Below are 19,184 nucleotides of genomic sequence, written 5' to 3'. Positions count from 1 at the left end.
TAACTTTGTAATCCCTAAGCACCTTAAGAACCAATAACAAATTGGATGATACCACATAAGATGTCTATCAGCTGCTGATATCTTGAATGAATGCAATTATTGAAATAGTTTAAATTGTTGCAATTATTTAAAGAATCTTAAAATTCAGATCAATGCTTATGCAACACAGTCAGGAGGTTGCTGGTTCAATGGATGGGCTGGTAATTGAAGGCCAGTGGACAATATTTGCTTTCATTGAGGTTCATAAACATAAATGAACAGTTTTGCACAATAGCGCGTCAGCTCTCACTGGTTGATGTTTACACACATTAATAAGAATAAACAAGGGTATAATGGCCCCAGTAAAAAGTTTTAACAACTGTTTTAGTACTTTTGTCCTTATATAACAGTTTTTAAAGCGTTTGACAGTGGGAGTGGTGGCCTTGTGGTTAGAGAGCATTTGCGTCTTGGGGAGGCACTAAAGGTTGGCGGTTTGAACCTCAGGCTTGTCACTCTGGGTCCCCGAACAAGACCCTTAACCACAGATTGCTCCCCGTGCACCACTCAGTGTTGGCAGCACACTGCTCCCCAGGGGATGGGTTAAATGCAGAGACAAAGTCAAATACACTGTTTTCTGGATCTCATTACCTGCATTCCATGAAATGCAGTGCAATCAAAACACTCGAAATGACTTATCAGAATACTTTTTTTTCTCCCATTACACAAAAATAAAGACCAAAATAGAGGATTTATAGATGCATACTGATTTAGTTGATTTATGTCCACAAAGCCAGTGACGTCTGCAATGTTCAGTTTGCACCAATTTGGAAGATGCCCGTTTTCGTAGAAGAGGAGAAAGTCCTCGATTCAGCAGATTGCATCATTACCTATTCCAGCGTATTGACAGAGAGTAAAGAGCTGAAACTAAAATGCTCTCAGGGGGCTGCTTGCTTAAACAATGAACCTAACAGCTCCTCTGCTGCTAAACAGTTTCTAAATGCAAAAAAAAAAAAATCCAAATCACCGCTATTAAGTGGGAATGACAGCCTCCTTGAACTTAAAGACTAGTGAGTGACACGGCGGATGCCTTACATTATGATTAGAAGCCTTTGGGCCTTTCTCCAAAAAGTCTCCACAGCTCGGATGCTACTGAAAGCCTTCCGCCCTGACATCTGTGGTAATGCCTGACATCCATGACCATGCCTAATAGATAAGACTTTAAGCCCATTCTCACTAATCCATACACATGCAAAGAAGCCAAGTGCTGAAATTGCTGTTGCATGCACCTGATTTTGTTGGGTCACACATAAACAGCTTTCTCTGCAAAGGAGGAGCGCTCTGTGCGAGCACTTTACTTTTAATAATCGAACGGGGTTCGGCTGAAATTAAAGCATTCGGTATAAGGCTCTTTTGAAGTATCAAGATAAGTAACTGGCATAATCCCCAAGCAGGTTAAAGACAGAAGGAGAGCGAGTGAAGAAAAGGAGCTGAGGCAGGTAGGTAATTAAAAGCTGTGAGGTTAAGAATGTTATCATTCGTGCTCCTCAAAGCCCCGCTTGTCGTTTAAGAGCGAACAGGAGACGGCGCTGCTATTGTCTGTATGTTAATGGGAGGTGAAAATGCTAAACAGCCCGTGCTAATTTGGGACGACTTCTCTGGATGTGAGACTTAAAACCTGTTTTAAACTTGGTTTCCAATGGACAGGAGGAGATCACTGGAAAGCGGGCGCATATGTGCTCGCCTGTTTGGGCTTTTTAGCAATGACCACATAGACAGACTCACTGATAAATGCTAAAACTTTCAAAATTAATACTTAAAAAGAGCCTGTTTGCAATTCTTTACTCAATAGTGACAACTATTTGCTGCAAAATACACCACGAAATGGCCAGCAAGAAGGAAACAGGCCGAGTGTGTATACTGTACCATGCAAAGGATGCATACACTCTTCAAATTTCCAGTACTAACGTCTTGTATTTGTGTTGCAATTAAATGTGACAGACCAACACAAACTAGTGCATAATTGTAAAGTGGAAAGACAATGATCCAAGGTTTTCACATCGTTTATGCTAAAATCTGAAAAGTTCAGCACACATTTGTACTGAGCCCCCTCTACTGTAATACCGCGTCATAAAATCCAGCGCCTCCACCTTTTTAGTTAATAGTAGGGAATTAGCTTTATGTTCGAACTGTCCAGCTTTGCATCCAAGATCGACATCCTTCACTGCAAACAGCGGCCCCCTGTTGGAGCTGACTGCCTGTGAAGTTCTAAGAGTCTATCCACAGGCTGGAGCTTGAGAATTTCACTGGGCTCCCTTCTTGCACCCGCGACCTCTAATAATCAGATGGATGGAAAACACACACCTGGAAGTACATTTTGTCACAATATCCTGTTTCACAACAGGCATTGAAACTAAAGGACTGTGTTAAAACTCACAATCAAATGTAGATTTTATAAGCTTCCATTGGTTTTCGTTTTCCAACTTAAAACAGACACATTTCCTTAAAGCCAACATTTAGAATAAATTCCAGGTATGTGTACGCATATACAAGGAATTTGACTCTGGGTTGCACAATGCTCACGATGTGCTTACTCACAACATAAAATTAACACAATAACGCAAACGCCGGCTACAGTGTGGAGAACATGTACGGACAACACTATGAACAAGCGGACAGATTGAGACAACACTGCAACAGTGCAATGAGCAGACCATAATTACCATTATCGTCATAGTTATGGACATCTCAGAGGTGTTTATATGTGTAAGTGCACCTGTACATGTACACAGTGTGATGAGTGCAGGTAGTCAGCTTAAGTAAGGCATAATACCCGACGAGGTGTCCATTAACAGAAATTAATGAACCACGCGGCTGGCATCCATCGTAGGCGGCGGGCCCAGATCTCAGTGTGTGGTGCAAATGTAGTGATGCATCCTCCGAAACACTGGAGATGTTCTGCTATTCCTTTGTTTATCTCACAGGTAAGTATGATTACAGAAACATTTTCAAGAAGTAACTTCTGTAGTATGCTTTATAAAATTACGATGTGCTTGAGAATTCAACACACTGTAGACTATATGGTTTACAGTGTTCTTTTATTTACATTAGGTCAAAATGGATTGCTTCGGAGCTACGACAATCTCATCGCTTGACAAACAAAAGTTTAAATACACTCAGACAAGACTGTCATAATACTTTGTGTTTTTTTTCAAGATTTATTTGAATTAATATTTTTTCAGGATGGAAGAATGAAACAAAATACTTTAGTTGTTTAAAAAACAAAAAATATGGTGCATATATATAGCTTTGTATTCCAGCTCAAATATATATATATATATATATATATATATATATATATATATATATATATATATATATATATATATATATATATATACACACACACACATATATATATATATATATATATATATACACACATATATATATATATATATCCTCATTTATGTATGGGTACAGTTCCCTTAGCGGGTTGCAGAGAAACTAGATGCTTTTAGGTATAATTCTGCTGGATATTTGACAGCTCTTCTTTGCAGAAATCGTAAAGTCCATTTAAATTCGTAGTTTTCCTGTTAAGGACCCGACTTGTGAACGCAATCCCCAAATTTTAGAACAGGGATGAGTTCTAGCTTTTTTTTTTCTCGGCATGATGCTACCAGCAACAAGTCTCCTCCAAATATCCTTCCTGTTCATGTGCCTAAAGAGCTAACTCTTTGTCTAGTTTGACCATTAAACATTTCCCACAAAAAAGAAAGAATTTGGCCTGAAAATTTGGGTATCTGTAAACATTCATGTTTGAATCTGTCCATTTCACAGCAGTTTAAGTTGATGTAGAACTTACTGTGTTGTGGATGGTGAGACTTTATGACCAGCTAGAGCCTTGATGTTTCTTTGGTTTCTGCTGAACATTATAACCCGTCATCGGATGGGACAGTGCGGATCAGACTGGTAAAAAAACAAAAACAATTATACACAACAGGGTTTTCATCAGGATTATTATTTAGAATACACAAAAGTGATTTTTTAATGGTTAATGAATAAAAAAAAAAAAAAAAAAAAATCAACCGGTTTAAAATGAATGGTCTGGTTAAATATCCACCCAGTATTATGGCAGGGCCTATAATCTGTGTGCGTATTGTTAAATATTGGTTACACCGTTTATCTAAAAACGCCACGCCTTCCTGGAACTTTCAGAAAAAGGAAGCATGAAAAAAAAAGATAAGACACAGGGAAGGAAAGACAGGTAGGGAGGAAGGAAAGGACAGAAGGCAGGCAGGAAGAACCAATGGATGAAAAGACGGGATGGAAACACGGAATACAGATCATTATTATAAAGAACTGAAGTTATGTGATGAGAATTAGTGCGACTCTCCTTTTTTAATGCTTAGATTATTATTTATATATATATATATTATGATTATTATTTTAGTATTATTTTTGTCTGATACCATTGACTTCACTTTATACCAGCATGTGTGCCTCAAACATGTACAAGACGCTATTTTTCTCCTAATTATATGCCATCCGGTGTTGTACAAATGTTCAATGTTTAATAAAACAAAAACAAATGGACGTAAAGGGTCAAGGAAGGAGACAAAGGAGAAGACACAGGAAGAGGAGGGGTAGGAGACAAAAGACCTGAAAGGAAGGAGTGACACACGTCTACCCATTAGGTCAAAATTATCACTGTGCAGCAAAAAGAATAATTAAAAAAAATCAACTCACAGAACTGTGAGTGAAGCCGGGTGGGCACATTTACAGTAAAGGAGACGGCCGACTGACCACAGCGGCCAACATTCGCCAGAAACATGTTCCTGGAAATGCCTTGAGGCACCAGGCGGTGTTTAGTGCAGCCATACATGAAGAGATGATGAATATGCGCTCAAGAACTGCTAATCATCTCACAGCGGGGGGGTTGGGGGCTTGGTTTGGACAAATCTATTTTTATCTGCATTCCACGAAGACAGCCGTCAACCTCCTGAGCACTTTGCAATCATGGGGGGGGGGGGGGGGGAACAACGAGAAAGAGGCACGTTTGCATACTTCTGTCAGACGAAAAGGTAAACGCATAATATGGCCGGGAAGGATCCTGCCTTTTTGTGCCTTCGTTGAGGCCCGCTGTGGAGTGTGGGTGCTGGAAATCTCATAAGCTCATCCGCTTTAGCCGAAAGCATTACAGAGTTTGGGCTGTTTAACTGCCTGTGTGCCGCTGTAATCTGTAATTCCTCAACTGGAACGTGAAATAAACAACCGGAGCTGAAAACAAATCGCTGCTGGGGTAAGGCGACGATGCACCAAGCCGTCTCCAGAAGAAATCTGTCGACCAACCAACCTGCTCGGTGCGACACACAGAGTTCAGTCTCCCGTTTACATCGGCAGGAAACTAAAAGGTGGACTTCCCTATTTTAGCACGTCTCTGTCACTGGCTGCATTCTGCGAGAGCCTGGCATTCCCGGGGCCCCTTTCAAAGCTACTCAGGAGCTCTGCCACATGTTTGGCCAGAGACGGAAGATAAAGGGCCGCCGAAGTGACACTGACACGATCCACAGTCATAACCTGGCAATACGATCCTGCTGCCGGAGGCTCCATGCCACAATGTCACCACCCCAGACACAGACCATACCCCCCCCCCCCCCCCAACCCCCAAATCAGCGCAGAGCCACAGCCGCCTGGAACTCTGTATGCGAGGGGATGTGCTCCTCGGCGAAAGACGGAGGAAGGAGCTGAATATAAACAAGGATTTAGCATTAATTACCAACGCGACGGAAGGAGGCCCAGGGCTTGCTGCCACACATTAAAACTGTAGCGCATCGTTGGCTCATTTTAGTCCTCTTCTCAAAAACTGGTTCGATCCACCTGCAAATATCAAGCCCCGGCTATACACATCTCAGACTATTGCAGTGCCACAGCACAAATCCTGCATCCCAAATGTATCCCAAAACCCTCAGACTTTCTCACTCTACACCCACACACTGCCTAGTATTGGGATTCTAATGCAATAAACCTACATTTAAAAAAAAGGCACAGTGCTGATACCCCTTGTTATGACCCCTTGTGGTTAGGGCCGGACACTTACCTTTCTTGCAACAGTAATTGGCTTTCTGTTAAATCGAGAATAGAATTTAAAATCCTTCTTCTAACATAAAGCCCTTAATAATCAAGCTCCGTCATATATCAGAGCTCTGATTACGCGGTATGTTCCAAACAGAGCACTTTGCTCTCAGACTGCAGGTCTGCTGGTGGTTCCTAGAGTCTCTAAAAGTAGAATGGGAGGCAGATCCTTTAGCTATCAGGCTCCTCTCCTGTGGAACCAACTCCCAGTTTTGGTCTGTGAGGCAGACACCCCGTCTACTTTTAAGACGAAGCTTAAAACTTTCCTTTTTGACAAAGCTTATAGTTAGAGTGGCTCATGTTACCCTGAGCTACCTCTATAGTTATGCTGCTATAGGCTTAGGCTACTGGAGGACATCAGTTTTTTTTTTTCTCACTCTGATTTCTACTGTTCTCCAGTTTTGCATTGCTTGTCGTCATTTCAGCGTTTAACTTTTTGTTCTCTCTTTTTTCTCTTCATAGTAGGTAAATCTGGTCTGGCCTTCTGTTAACTGTAACCAGAGAAGACGGCTCACCCGCTACTACCATCTAATGTAGAACAGATTACTGGGTCAATGTGTGCTTCTGTGCTTTTTTGTTTCTCTTGTTGTGTCTCTGTTCTGTCTTCTGTAACCCCAGTCGGTCGAGGCAGATGACCGTTCATACTGAGCCCGGTTCTGCCGGAGGTTTTCCTTCCCGTTAATGGGTGTTGCTGCATGCTTGCTCAGTATGAGGGATTGCTGCAAAGCCATGTACAATGCAGATGACTCTTCCTGTGGCTCTACGCTTCTCCAGGAGTGAATGCTGCTTGTCGGGACTTTGAAGCAATCAACTGGTTCCCTTATGTAGGACATTTTTGACCAATCTGTAAAATATGATTGATTTTGACTTTGTAAAGTGCCTTGAGATGACATTTCATAAATCGGTGCTATATAAATAAAATGTAATTTAATTAATTACTAAAAAGCAACAGACGTGGACTTTCTAAGGCCCTTGCCCTCACCTTTTTTATTTTTTAAACCCCGGGTACCAACTAATCTCTCTCTGCTCTTCTCCACTTGTATGCTGCTGCCTTTTGCTTTGTAGGCACATTGCAACTCTTCCATATACATTCTCCACTCACACACACCACTGATTTTACTGACGTTCCTCTCTTAGTCACATTTTTAAATTCTTATGCATGGTGCGTATCCCTTTTTGTTATGGATTTTTGCGTATCCATCAGGGGTTGCAACTAGTGTTGCATCGATACCGATACCGCACTAAAATGGTGGTATCGGTATCGCCGAGTACCAACAAATTGGTCACAGATACCATTTTGATGTTTGTATGTCACTTGAACGCAGCCTTCTCTCTCCCGACACTCACTAGTTCTGGTGGATTCACTTTGCATTAGTCTTTTTTCTTGCTTTTATAAGGTAGCAGCTTGACAAAGCCATGATAGCAATTATTTTACATCCAAGTAGTATGCTGTTTTTCATATATACACACACACATAAATTTCAAAGTAATGGTATCGGTATGGAAATCGGTATCGGCCGATACTGCACAGCCAGATATCGGGTATCGGGGCCAAAAAATGGCATTGGCGCAACACTAGTTGCAACACCCCTGATGGAAATACTGAAAAGTGCGGAGTGCATTTGTATTATTTCACCCCAAGTCAGCACTTTGCAGAACCACATTTCGCTGCTAATTTGTCTACCCTCTAGAGACCGACATTTCCATGCAGCAAAATAACTGAGGATAAACAAAGGCGAGTCTGCAGGACCACGGAGCGACGACCATGCTTTACGAGCAGAATGGCATACTGTTCCACAAAAGGTCAGATTTGTGGAGTAGATGTGTGGAGCAAAGTAAACACTAGAGTGAATAAGAGCTGTGGTTTAGATTAATTTATCCAGTAGCTAAATTTATCCCATGCACAGTTTTCTTTCTACTTAAAACCTTTGCGCTACTTTAAAACACACTGAATTCTGGGCTGTAATGTTAAGATTATGAAGAGCATAAAGCACAAACAGACCAGATTAAACACAAATAGAAAAAGAATGTATAAAATACAAATATAAAAAAAAAATCCAACACCTTACTGGGTAATAAAAGCCAGGGAAGAAAGCTGTTTTTAAGAGAGATTCAAACCCCGTCAGGGAGGACGCCTGCCTAGTGTGCAGCGGCAGGTTAATCCAAAGCGTTGGACCAGCCACAGAAAAGGCACGTTCCTTTGTGAGCTTCCACCTGGTTCTAGAGACGGACAGGAGCAGCAGGTCAGTGGATCAGAGAGAACGAGGGGAGCACATATGGCTGTAAAAAGGGAGAGGCAAGACCCTTAAAAAGACAAAAAAAAAAAAATTTTTAAACTACCCTAAAGTTAGCAGCCAACCAGAGCAGTGAATTTAATGTGTGTGAATTTGTTGATTAGAGGATGTGCAGCAGAATGCGTTGCAGTAATCCAGCAGTGTAGGGACAAAGGCATGGATTACTGCTTCAGATCGCTTTGCAGCAAAGCATCAGGGTGAGAGCTGGATTTGACGACTGCCTTGAATTGGCCATCAGGTTAGCTGCGGGTTGCTCCGCATACGGACCAAGATAACCCAGATCTTAAATAAAATCTCTCCGACGCGTCTCCAAAGACCATCACTTCAGTCTTATTCTCATTAAAGGCGAAAACGTTTAATGACATCCATGTCTTCAGTTCTTTAAGACACTAAAGCAGGGACCCAGCATTATTACAGTTTCTCTTGAGTGACGGTCATCTGCACACAGGATAAATACCATTCATTGTTTTTCATTTAGAGAAAACCTAAACGGAACTTTTAACACTTTGAAATCCTGTAGATAGACTTTTATAGTTGAAATAAAAGCAGACCATTTTCTTTTTCAAAGACCATTATTTAAAAAAAAAACAAAACAATTGTAAGCCTTGGATTGCCCACAGAGATTTTATTCTAAAAGCTGTTTTATTCAAGAAGACTTGCACAGATTTGGTTTACACTTAAATTTACAGGTCAAAATAAATAGTCTTCATACCTTAGATAATATTTCACAGGATTTGGTAGAAGGTAAATGCAGGGCTCCTACACATTTATTCTGAATTAAATATTTCAGTTAGCAAGTTTTTAAACTATACATGCCAAAATGTAACCTTTTTTAATCTTTCAAGTACATCTTTTAATTTATGAATTTACAAAATATATTTCTGCAAAGTTCAAATTTGAATGTGGAAAAAAAATTAGCAAAAATTAAAATAAGGATTGAATGTTTTTTTCCTTCTCTTACTTTTAACCATATCTAGAAATATCCTTCAATCTATACTTTTCCCAGACTGTATAGGAACCCTGAAAATGACCATTTTATGTAAACCTCATGAAACAACTTTTAGCCTTGAGTCCCGATTTGTTTTTGTTTTTTTAAATAATGTAAAGAAATTCAAATTATTTAAACAAGTTTATTTTTCCTTTTCCATGTAAAAAAATACATCAACGGGAGATGTTAGCAAAAACAGATTGACGGACAATTTTTGTCCTTGTTCTAAAGAAAAAAAAAAAAAAGAAAAAGAAAAGAAAAGTGTCTTGCTTGACTTTAATAAGACCCACCTAATTTAAAAAGACCCATCAATGCCGTAACTCAAAGAATATCAAGCTGAAGGCTGTTCCGGTTGATTCCTGAAATGTTGCAAACAGTTGTGTTCACATCACTGAAATTCAACATATTCACAAGTAAAGCTTGGATGTTTTTCTACTACTGTATTTGTTTGAGTACAAAAATATCTTAAAATTAGCCACAGAAAATGTTAAAAGCAGTAATTCTCTGAGCAACGTATCGTACATAGTCTCTTCTGCTTGTACAAACTCTGCCGTCCTATGAATAAACCGAGTTCACAAAGTGCTTTACAGAAACGTAGCACATCTAGATAATCAGCTGCTCTCTATAAAAGTTAAATTTTATTTCTGTAAAAAAAAAAGAAATTGTGGCGTACAGAACAGATCGTTACTGAAACGTCGTCCAGTTTCTCTCCAAGTTTTAAGGAACACTAGCTTCTCCAGCTGGAAAATGTTTGAGAGCTTGACCTGGAAAACAGGTACAAAAAGAAAGAGCCGTTATTATAAAGAGTTTTAAAACTCGCACACGCAATAGTGGTAGAATGAGTGGAAAAGCTGGCATAACATGCACAGGCTTTTCCCCCTCTTCATTGATCTGGTATTCAAAACGGAAATGTTGGAGAACCTCAAATTCATTCAGCAGAATTGATGCTTGGACATAAAGGGAAAGGCTGATTTCACAAGTCATCTGTAAGAAAAACCTACACTCACAGACAACGTCAACTGATTTTTTTATTATTTATCCATAAAAACACAAAATACCCTGATTTTGGGTGAGACACAAATCCTACCAAAGGGCTCCGTGAGGATCTGAGTGTTGCTGAGGGCCGGACCCCTGGCTGAACTTAATTTCTTCAGTAAATTCGGCAATAAATGGTATTAAGGATTTTTATTTGCTGCTGCCAACAGTCGTCATAATTGAGCAACAAAATGTGACACGCCACACTAATAACTGGACCTTTATATTATCCTGCTATAATTCATATTAGAAAAACTACTGTAAAAAAAAAGAAAATCAGCAAATTCTTATATTTATCTATGTTTAGTCTAAAGATGGTAATTATATCCATAATAGCTCAGAACATCAGTTTGTTTTCTACAAACAGAACTATTTTACCTTTTTAGTTCAGCAAATAAATGAGGAAAGGGATGCGAGACATTAGTTAATTGGCCCAGGAGATTATTAATAATAACATTATATTCCAGCACTCTCTGTGACCTTTAGCGTCTGAGCCAGACGTTTGAGAATATCACATCGGCGTGCAAAGTGTGTGTTTGTGAGACAGGAAACACAAAAAACAAAGGCTGCTTTAAAAAGTATTCCTTTGCAATAACAACAATGAACAAACGTATTTTGTGATAACAATTTATTGAGCAGTCCTAACTTAGATGTCCATGCCTGCAGAAAACAAAACAAAACACAAATTGTTTCAGTCTCTGTTTTTGGCACGAGGAAACACAGGAGGATGACCATGTAGCTGCTCAGACAGACAAAAACAGTATCTGCCATTAAAAAAAAATATATATATATATTACTAAAATAAAAAGGCAGCAAATTTGAAATAGTGTGCAGAAATAACACTTTATGCATGTTGAATTTCACATTTTCCACTGACCACTGCTGGCCAGTCAGGGACATTTAATTATTCCCGGTTGTTAGTTAAAACCTTTAGCTCCAAGTCTTTGTTTTATGAATGTCTCACATCACATAAAAAGAAACAAAAAAAAAAAAGAGCGAATGTAGGGTTTATATCCGCATGCGGATGTGTCCGATAAGCTCAAACAAGTCAGTTGTGAACGCTTTAGCGTGCATTTCACTGGAAGAGACCCCCGGGGCGACGCTGGTTACCCTTTGACATGCAGGAACATACGGAGGCAGACACAGAAGAAAAGGATGGAACGGTAGGAGATGCATTAGGATGGTGGGGGGGGGGCGGATGAAATGTAATAACCTGAGGCAGCAGAACTGATGAGTTAACCTCTCCAGACCACTATGTACTTTCAGTATGCACATCAGTCTACCGTCTTTACCGTGAGCCAATATTTTATAAATGTTTGATTACTGCTTCATTTAGATTCAGCGCGGCCAACGGGAAATTTTCTCTGACTACGAGTTCAGGCTTCTGAACAGAGGGAAGAGAAAAGGATGAGGTGGGGGAGGAACTGCATTAGGCTGGATGAGGAGGTATTAAATCAGGAAGGTTTTACTGAAAGCAGTGTTGTGGAAGAAAAGATGTGAGCTCCCAAAGCCCACAGGCACAACGCGCAGCAGACACACACACACACACACACACACACACACACACACACACACACACACACACACAGACAGAGATACGCGGGGCCTGTCTGCTCGGCGGCGCGCGCAGAAAACATCAATTGAAACAGGAAACACTGACACACTTACTGGCTTGCAGAGCCGAATGTGTTCCCCGCGAATCCTGGAAAACAAAGAGAAGTGATGAATGAAGTTATCTGCACATGTATCAAGGAGCTCAATCATGGATATTCGTCGTCTCTGCAAATGGTGCAACCTGTACACGAGTAAAAACTGATGGAAACCGGTTTGTAGTAAAGCCACCTTTCAAACATGTTTCCTGATAAAACGGCCCTTTTCTTTCCCAAACTTGAAGACTTCCCCAAACTTGAAGGCTTCAAAAGTTCTTAGTTATTTTTTAGACAATTTTGAAGGTCTTGATACAAAAGGTTACAATTTAATCATGGCAGACTTCTTTACAGTGGCTAGGCTTTTATTATGAAATCTTTAGAATCCAGGCTTGTTTCAGACAAGGAAGGCAGATAGCAGGATAGACTGATGGATAGATGGATGACAAGTAGATGTATGATTGATAAGTGGAGGAATGAACGGACAGATTATTGGATGGATAGACAGACATATTGATGGACAAATGTATGGATAGATCGGCAGGAAGGATTGACGAGAGGGATGGATGAATGTGACTTTTCAACAGTGGAATAAGGCATAAAATCTAAAAACTTAAATATTTGACAAGATCTATTGTCTTCTGACCTGGAAAATCAAATTCCATACTGTGTAGGAACCCTGCGACATTTACTTGGAAGCAGAAATGGGGCCATTATTGTACTGTGTGTCGGACTACAAGTCGCTCTTTTATTCTATAGTGTGGCCGATCCTGGGACTTATACTCAGGTGAGACTTATATATCAATTTTAAATGGTGAATCATATTGACCAACATGAACCAAGGCGTGAACATTACCGTCTATAGCCACAAGAGGGCGCTCTATGTTTGAGAAAACTATATGCTGCTCCAGTACTTAAAAGTTAACTGAAACATTAACTTAAAGACAATAAAGACATGTTTGTATGTTGTTTCGCTGTTTCAGTATGCATTCACGCAACAGAGCGTTGCATGGTGGAGCTTGAAACGAGACCACAAACCGATATTTTTCAGACTATTAGGCGCACTTAAAAATCCTTAAACTTTCTCAAACATTTATGATGCGGCATATATGATTACCTTTGTGCTTACCGAGTGATACAACGCGCTCAAAAATGTGTAAGCACGGTAAAGGATAGAGCGCTGCGTACGTTAAGGGGTGCAGTAATATTAAACACTTGGGAAGAATATTTAGTGCGCCTTATAATAGTTAAAGCTACACTGCAAAAACGGGACTAGAAATAAGTAAAATATTCTTTAAAATGAGTGTATTTGTCCTTGATTTGAGCAGGTAAATAAGATGATTTGCCAATGGAATAAGATTTTTGCACTTAAAATAGGAACGATTCATCTCTATCTGCTTATTATAAGTGCAGGATGTCTAATTATCTTATTTTAGGGGTATAAATACTCCTATTTATAACCCTATAATCTTATTTACCTGCTTAAATCAAGGATTAAAACACTAACTTTAAGAACATTTTATTTATTTTTATAAGTAAGATCTGTTTTTGCAGTGTATATTCCTTGCATTACTGCCACCTGTAGGTGATATTAGGAACACCCATTCCACCATTGCTGGGCTAAGTGTGAAAAGAGATGACCCCGTAATTTACTGGGACTAATTTGCATGTGTGAAAGGCGGTTATTCTTGTTGGACCCAGGAATGTGGTCCCAGTAAGTTACTTGGACGCATGTGTAAAAGGGACTTAAGATACGAGTTAAGATGAACATTAACCCAAAATACCTGCTATGGCGCTAAACAAGCCGAACTGTACAAAGTGTTGCTGGCATTTAAAGATCAGCAGAAAAAAAAAATAGAAATAAATGCAAGGGACATAGATGCCTCACCTCCAGTCTGTGGCTGCTGTCCAAAGCCTGAGAAGCTGCTGGGCTGACTTCCAAATGCAGAGCCCTGCTGGGCCAAGCTCCCAAATGTAGGAGCAGCCTGAGTGGCCAGAGCGCCAAAGGAAGGGCCACTGGGAGGTGAAGAGAACCTGAAAACAGGGCCAGACACATAGTCTTATGATAAAACTACAGGCTTAAAATGAATTGACACAATTTAAATCGGTAATTTGTCAAGACAAAACCTTGTTAAAGTTCAAGTAAACATGTCTGAAAGGCAGCTGACGTGAAACAGGGTGCGAAAATTTCAGATGTGGGATTGAGAGGACGGGATCTGAAGGGGATTTAATCCGTTCCACTGAACACCCCCCCCCCCCCCCCCCCCCCCCGCTGACTCCTAAGAGGGGGAAGAGAGTATAGGCATACCAGCGGTAGAAGTAGAGAGAGCAGGCCAGTTTAATCTGCAGGCAGCATGACCCCAAAGTGGGATTATGTGAGGCGAATAATCTACTCCTGCACAGAGATCCATAGTTTTAGGCTCAGGGCCAACCTCACCACTATCACAACACAGGAAGGACATCGCAGGCGCTTAATGAAGGCGACACAATCATTGGAAATGACGAGCGTGGATGACAAGATTATATATTCAATTTCCTCTTAAATGTTAATTGTATTTGCTGAGAGTTGGACAAGAAAAAAACAACAACTTCCCAATCACTGCACAACCTTCAATGCCTTTTGTTTGGATGCTATTTGACGAATCAACACAAAGTAGCAGTAAACTGAGGCGGAAACCAAATTATTCAGAAGTAAGCTAATCAGTAAACTGAGTCCGCCTGCATCTAATCTAACCTCAGGGTAAGTCCAGCGGTTCTGTGACGTTCTCAGAGGGTCATTAGAGAACATTAGTGAACAGACACACATCAGACTGGGTCAGGGATAAAGGCAGGGAAGCAGGGTTGGGTTCTAAAACGATATCTCAAGCAAGTGGTGGCGGCATCACGCTGTCAGGATGCTTTTCTTTAGCAGGCACAGGCAAGCTGATTAGTTTATGTGAAGGCGGGTGGCACCAGAAACGGGGCGATACTAAAAGAAAAACAGACCGCAAAAACTATGAGACTGGGACGCAGGTTGACTTCCCATTAAGGAAACAGCCCTAAACAGTCAGCTAGAGCTGCAATGGAACGGCTCAGAATTAGCAGAAAATGGCCGAGTCAAAGCCCAGATCTAAATCTAGTTAATCAGAATCAGCAACAGGAAGGTTTAAAAGCTCGTAATTGAAGGCGTCAAGCATCCCAGATGAGCAATTTTGCAAAGGAGAATGGCTAAAATGTTGTTTTCCCGCGATGCTGCAATAGCCTTGAAGTTGTAATTGAAAAGCAAAAAGTATCATCCAGGGGGATAAAATCAGTCACGCCACACTTTCCAGAGTATAACTTGACAACCATGTTTCACAGTCTTGCACTACTTTGTGTTGATCTACAACTTAAACTCTGTGGCAGGACCATCACTACATGTGAAAAGGTTAAACAGCTTTTCTAAACATCTATATTATTTCTACAGGCAAGGTGAAATGTACTACATTTAGTCAAACACTAATTTGATTATGGATCTTATCAGTTTGACAAATTCACTTTATTTGTGTGTATGCAGCGAGTGCGATTTTCAAAAACGCTGCACTGAGACCAACCTTTTCAAGCTTTGAAACAGCAGCCATAAAATGACCAAAAATCAAAGATTGTCTTTCATGCATCAATTTTTCTGGGAATCGTTGTACAATTAATACTTATAACATTACAGTTTAGGCTCCCCGTTTTGGAGACTAAAGCGAAAGCCACTTAAGAGTCTTCTTACCCAAATCCTCCCATGTTTGCAGCAGCTGTTCCCTCTCCGAACACTTTACCGGTGGAGGAGGTCATGGGACTGCTGAAGGAGGCGGTGGAGCCAAACGATGCCGTGCCACCAAACGCTGGGGAACCACCAAAGGAAGGGGGACTCCCGAACACCGGAGCGCTGCCAAAGCCACCTGCATTAAAAAACAAAAAAACAAACAACAACACGTGTGAGCTTTGTATCAGGACACAGCAGCAGCAAAAAAAGAAAAATACAGAAGTGTATTCCAAGTTTAAAGAGAACGTGAGTTGTGATCCTATTTCTGCACTTTAGTATAATTATTATTTTTTTTTTAAAACAAGGGTATTAAACTAATGAGTATTGACAAAATGCATAATAATGCATTTAACAACACAAAATTACTAAGAGTTATATTTGGCCATTGGTTACGCTAAAGTAGTTTAAAAGTTGTTCAATATAAACAATATAAAAGTAATAGGCTTAAATTAGTGCAAGGCCATATTTGAAAATTTGTTTTTCATAAGTACATCTTTAAAAAGTGCTTAGAAATACAACTTGACAGTGTCTTTAAAAAGGAGCAATAAGTAGAACGATTTCCTGTACAATTACCCAAAATAATTCTCTGAAACGCTAGATGTCATTATTGGTCCTTTAGGTTTATAGTATTTTACTAATTCAAACCAGAAGACTGTGATGATTCCTAGACAGGACAAATAGTTCACACTTAATTCGAGGCTTCTGGGCAGCAGGGCAGAAAGGCTGCGCTGAAATTACAGCCGGCCCAGCAGCACGCCCCAGTAAATAATTGATTGAGCTAATGTAACAAGATTACGTTCCCCTTAGGTAGGACATTAATGTGCTGAGCAATATCAGTACCCCAGTGGAGGTGAGCGATAGCTGGGATATCAGCTTAATTAGCAAAAAAAATGACCAAAAAAGATGCTGGGGTGAAACTTGGTGTAAATTTTATATCCAACTGAGAATTCGATTTTAATCGACTTTACAGACATCAAATTAACTCGTTACCCACGTAGACTCGCTCCATCCTAGATTGTAAGAATAGTGTCGATATTAAAGGCCATCAGTCGGGCCTGCTGTAATATATTTGGATCTAGATGAGATTGGAAATTAAGGGCAGAAATTGACTCTAAAGATCAATGTGTTATCTGCTTTATGAGAACGCTAGACCTCAATTGAGGAGAATGTTTTTATTTGTATAGTTTGGGTTATTTTTTTTATGAAGCCATAATAAGGAAAACGCTCAGAAAATCGCTTCTCAACAGGAAGCTTCAGGGCGTATATAATATTTAATAGAATGAATAGTAAACTTGATGGAAGGCAGAACAGATGAACAGATGGGTGGATGGATTAAGGATGGATGAAGGATGGATAGACAACCATGATGGGTGAGTGAACCACTGGATGGACTAGTGGATGGCTAGATAAATGTATCTGCCAATAGACTCAAACACAGATGGATGGAATGGTACAAATAATATACAGAATAAACTCTAGAAATACAGAGTTGGTTTCAGCCCAAATGTGTGTATTATTTTCTTTGTGTGATCATAAATTAAACTGCAAAGTATTTAAGCTTCTCTTCAACCACTGGAACCATGCAGAGCACTAAATTCCCTAATTATCCAGACTCAAATGGCTATATTTTAAAGCTTTTTTTCTTTATAAAAATCTGGAAATTTGAGAACAGAGGATCAATGCTGAACCTGTAAATACTAGTCAATTTGTTTTATCTTTAGGCTTCATGAAATGCAGAAACATTTTTCTGATTTTACTAGTATAGGACCACAGCCTACTGGCTGATGGACCAACTTAGATCAGCTCTGTTTCAAAATGTATAAATTCTTAGATTTGTCAGATAAGGAACAGAATATCCTAGACTTTTTCTTGAACTTTGGTACCTTTTGGTACCTTTGTTAAATTCTTAGACACAGCTGAAGTAGTTTAGAAGCCAAAGAGCAAGTTAAAATGGCTCCTTTTTATTTTTAGACAAGTGAAAACCCAAAATACTAATAGGCAATATCTTAAAATAAACATGTGATGAGGTATCATGTCAGTTCAACATAAACCTATGTAGAACCTCGACACTAAGTAATTATTATTAGACTTTTGTCCTTTACAAAGTGCTTGAAAGAAAAAAAGTCTGGTAGATAAAAACTGTTTTCCAAACTTAATTTTCATTGTTTCCATACCAGACCTGGAAAATGATAAAAGCCATTTCCATTAAGTTTCTAGACTTCAAGAGAGTAAGATCCGTGTACTAAAACAACTAAACGCGCATCTAGATCACAAGCTACCTGGCTTTGTTGGTGAAGAGAAGGAGCCGAAGCCCTGGGCTGCAACACTCCCTGCACCGGTGGTGAAGGTCCCGCTGGGTTTCTGCTCCCCAAAGGCGGACTGGTTGAACCCAAAGGTCTTCGCACCACTATTCCCAAAGAGACTGGTGGAGCCTGGAGAGGAAGTGGGACAATCAAACTAACTCACGAGAGCAGTTAAACCAGAACCCCTTTTATTGGCAACGTTTGTGCAGAAAAACAGGGGAATTACACTTGGGCTCCACTTTGCTCTCAATGTAAAGATGAATCAAAGTCAAACAATATTTTTGTTTGTTTGCTTATGAGGGGGAGAAAAATTAGCAGCGAATGCACAGCCAGCAAATATATTTTTTCTCATCAGGCTTAATGCAAACCTTAACAAAAAAAAAAAAAAAAACTAAACAGAAAAACATACCAGGCTGAGCGGCCTGTCCAAACCCTCCAGTTGAAACAGTGGTACCGAACGGGTTCTTGTTGGTCGCATCCTCGCTTGGTTTGCCCCCGAGACCGCTGAAGAATCCTCCAGAGGATGAACCTGCTGTGTTGGCTGTGTTTGAGCCAAACAACCCAGTGCCGGATGATGACTGCAGAGGGGGTGAACAAAAGAGGAGGAAGATTTGTCATTTATTCCTTTACATTTTTACATTTCAAGAAAGCAACAGTCGAGCAATCTGGTACCCTACCTGTCCAAACACACTGCCGCTTGAAGACTGTTGGCCAAATACAGGGGCGGCAGTGGAGCAACCAAATCCTGGGACAAAAAAAAAAACAAACAAAACGCACAACTTCAACTCTAAATGGTCTAAAAAAATAAACAAACCCAAAAAACACAGATGAAACTCAAAACTAGAATACAATAAATGAGTTTGCAGGGGGCTATAAAGCACGGCTGGTCAGATAAGTTGCTATTTATCACACATCATCCAGCGCAGCCTATTGCCCTTGGGTACATATTTTCATTCAAAGGGTGTCAGACGGTGTTAGCTTCAATGATGGAAGACGCAACAGTGTCAGATATTTTTGCTTTTAGCCATGCAGCAC

General features: G+C 40.1%; 1 protein-coding gene across 3 annotated transcripts in view; it reads right to left on the bottom strand.

Moving 5' to 3' along the window:
• Positions 1–9,015: 9,015 nt before the first annotated feature.
• nup214 (nucleoporin 214) overlaps positions 9,016–19,184 on the bottom strand; it is a 42,283-nt gene continuing 32,114 nt past the window's right edge. For 2 of the 3 annotated variants that reach the window (XM_012868962.3, XM_012868963.3), the window contains exons 30-36: positions 18,827–18,894; positions 18,559–18,727; positions 18,126–18,278; positions 15,811–15,982; positions 13,963–14,108; positions 12,097–12,130; positions 9,016–10,157 (exon numbers count right to left, since the gene is read on the bottom strand). In XM_012868962.3, the coding sequence (XP_012724416.2) occupies positions 10,121–10,157; positions 12,097–12,130; positions 13,963–14,108; positions 15,811–15,982; positions 18,126–18,278; positions 18,559–18,727; positions 18,827–18,894 (779 nt within the window). In that variant the 3' untranslated portion in view covers positions 9,016–10,120. Of the gene's footprint in view, positions 10,158–11,039; positions 11,089–12,096; positions 12,131–13,962; positions 14,109–15,810; positions 15,983–18,125; positions 18,279–18,558; positions 18,728–18,826; positions 18,895–19,184 lie in introns of those variants that run through there. The other variant, XM_012868965.3, reaches the window with a different exon arrangement.

Source organism: Fundulus heteroclitus, chromosome 8 (assembly GCF_011125445.2).
Source record: "Fundulus heteroclitus isolate FHET01 chromosome 8, MU-UCD_Fhet_4.1, whole genome shotgun sequence".
Lineage (NCBI taxonomy): Eukaryota > Metazoa > Chordata > Actinopteri > Cyprinodontiformes > Fundulidae > Fundulus > Fundulus heteroclitus.
The sequence above is the reverse complement of the archived record's forward strand: the minus strand, read 5'-3'. Positions and strand labels throughout refer to the sequence as shown.